At 38.5% G+C, this 885-nt stretch overlaps 1 protein-coding gene across 1 annotated transcript; it reads left to right on the forward strand.

The window, feature by feature from the left end:
- Nucleotides 1-414: 414 nt before the first annotated feature.
- C922_05503 (hypothetical protein) lies at nucleotides 415-814 on the forward strand (the record flags this gene model as incomplete). Its single annotated transcript, XM_008821074.1, has 2 exons — nucleotides 415-647; nucleotides 763-814. 2 exons carry the CDS (start codon nucleotides 415-417, stop codon nucleotides 812-814), a joined length of 285 nt encoding a protein of 94 aa, XP_008819296.1.
- Nucleotides 815-885: the final 71 nt, after the last annotated feature.

Here is an 885-nt window from a genome sequence, read left to right on the forward strand (position 1 = left end):
ATTACTGTCATTCAGAATAATTACCAGACGGAGATGGATTTTTCCCGAAAGAAGAAGGGAAATTATTTCACCCGTGTAATGTCATTCCAAAGATTTGTGTACAGGGGAATAATTGAACAAATGGAAAAGCAACGAATATTCCACCCCTTTACTGTCATTCGGAATAATTACCAAAGAGGGCAACATTTTGCACCGAACAAAAAAGAGGACTGTTTCACTTGTGTAATGGCATGCCCAACGTGTGTGTGGAAAGAAATAATTGAACAAAGGAAAAAGAAACAATTATTCCACCCCTTTAGTGTCATTCCGAATAATTCCCAGACGGTGACAAATTTTCCCCAAAGGAAAAGGAAAAATAATTTCACACGTGTAAGGTCAATCCAAAAATCTGTGTGCAAGGCAATAATTGAAAGAATGGCCAGCGACCCAATGTTCCACCCCTTTAGTGTCATTCGGAATAATTACCAGACGGGAGCAAATTTTACCCACAAGAAAAGGAACGATAATTTCACATGTGTAATGTCATTCCCAAAATGTGTGTGCGAGGAAATGATTGACGAAATGGAAAAGGACCAAATCTTCCACCCATTTAGTGTCATTCCAACTAATTACCAGAAAGGGCAATATTTTGCACACAAGAACAAAGAGTAATGATTAACTCGTGTAATGTGATTCTGAACATGCGGGTGCAACAAAATAATTAAAGAAATTCAAAGACAGCGCATATTCCCCCCATTTACTGTCATTCCGAATAATTCCCAGACCGCGCAATATTTTGCACATGGAAACGAAGGGAAATGATTCACTGGTGTAATGTCATTGAAGAAATTCGGTTGCGGGAAAATAATTAAAGAATTCCATAACCAACGGACGTTCCCACCCTTT

This window comes from Plasmodium inui (assembly GCF_000524495.1).
Source record: "Plasmodium inui San Antonio 1 unplaced genomic scaffold supercont1.84, whole genome shotgun sequence".
NCBI classification, from domain to species: Eukaryota; Apicomplexa; class Aconoidasida; order Haemosporida; family Plasmodiidae; genus Plasmodium; species Plasmodium inui.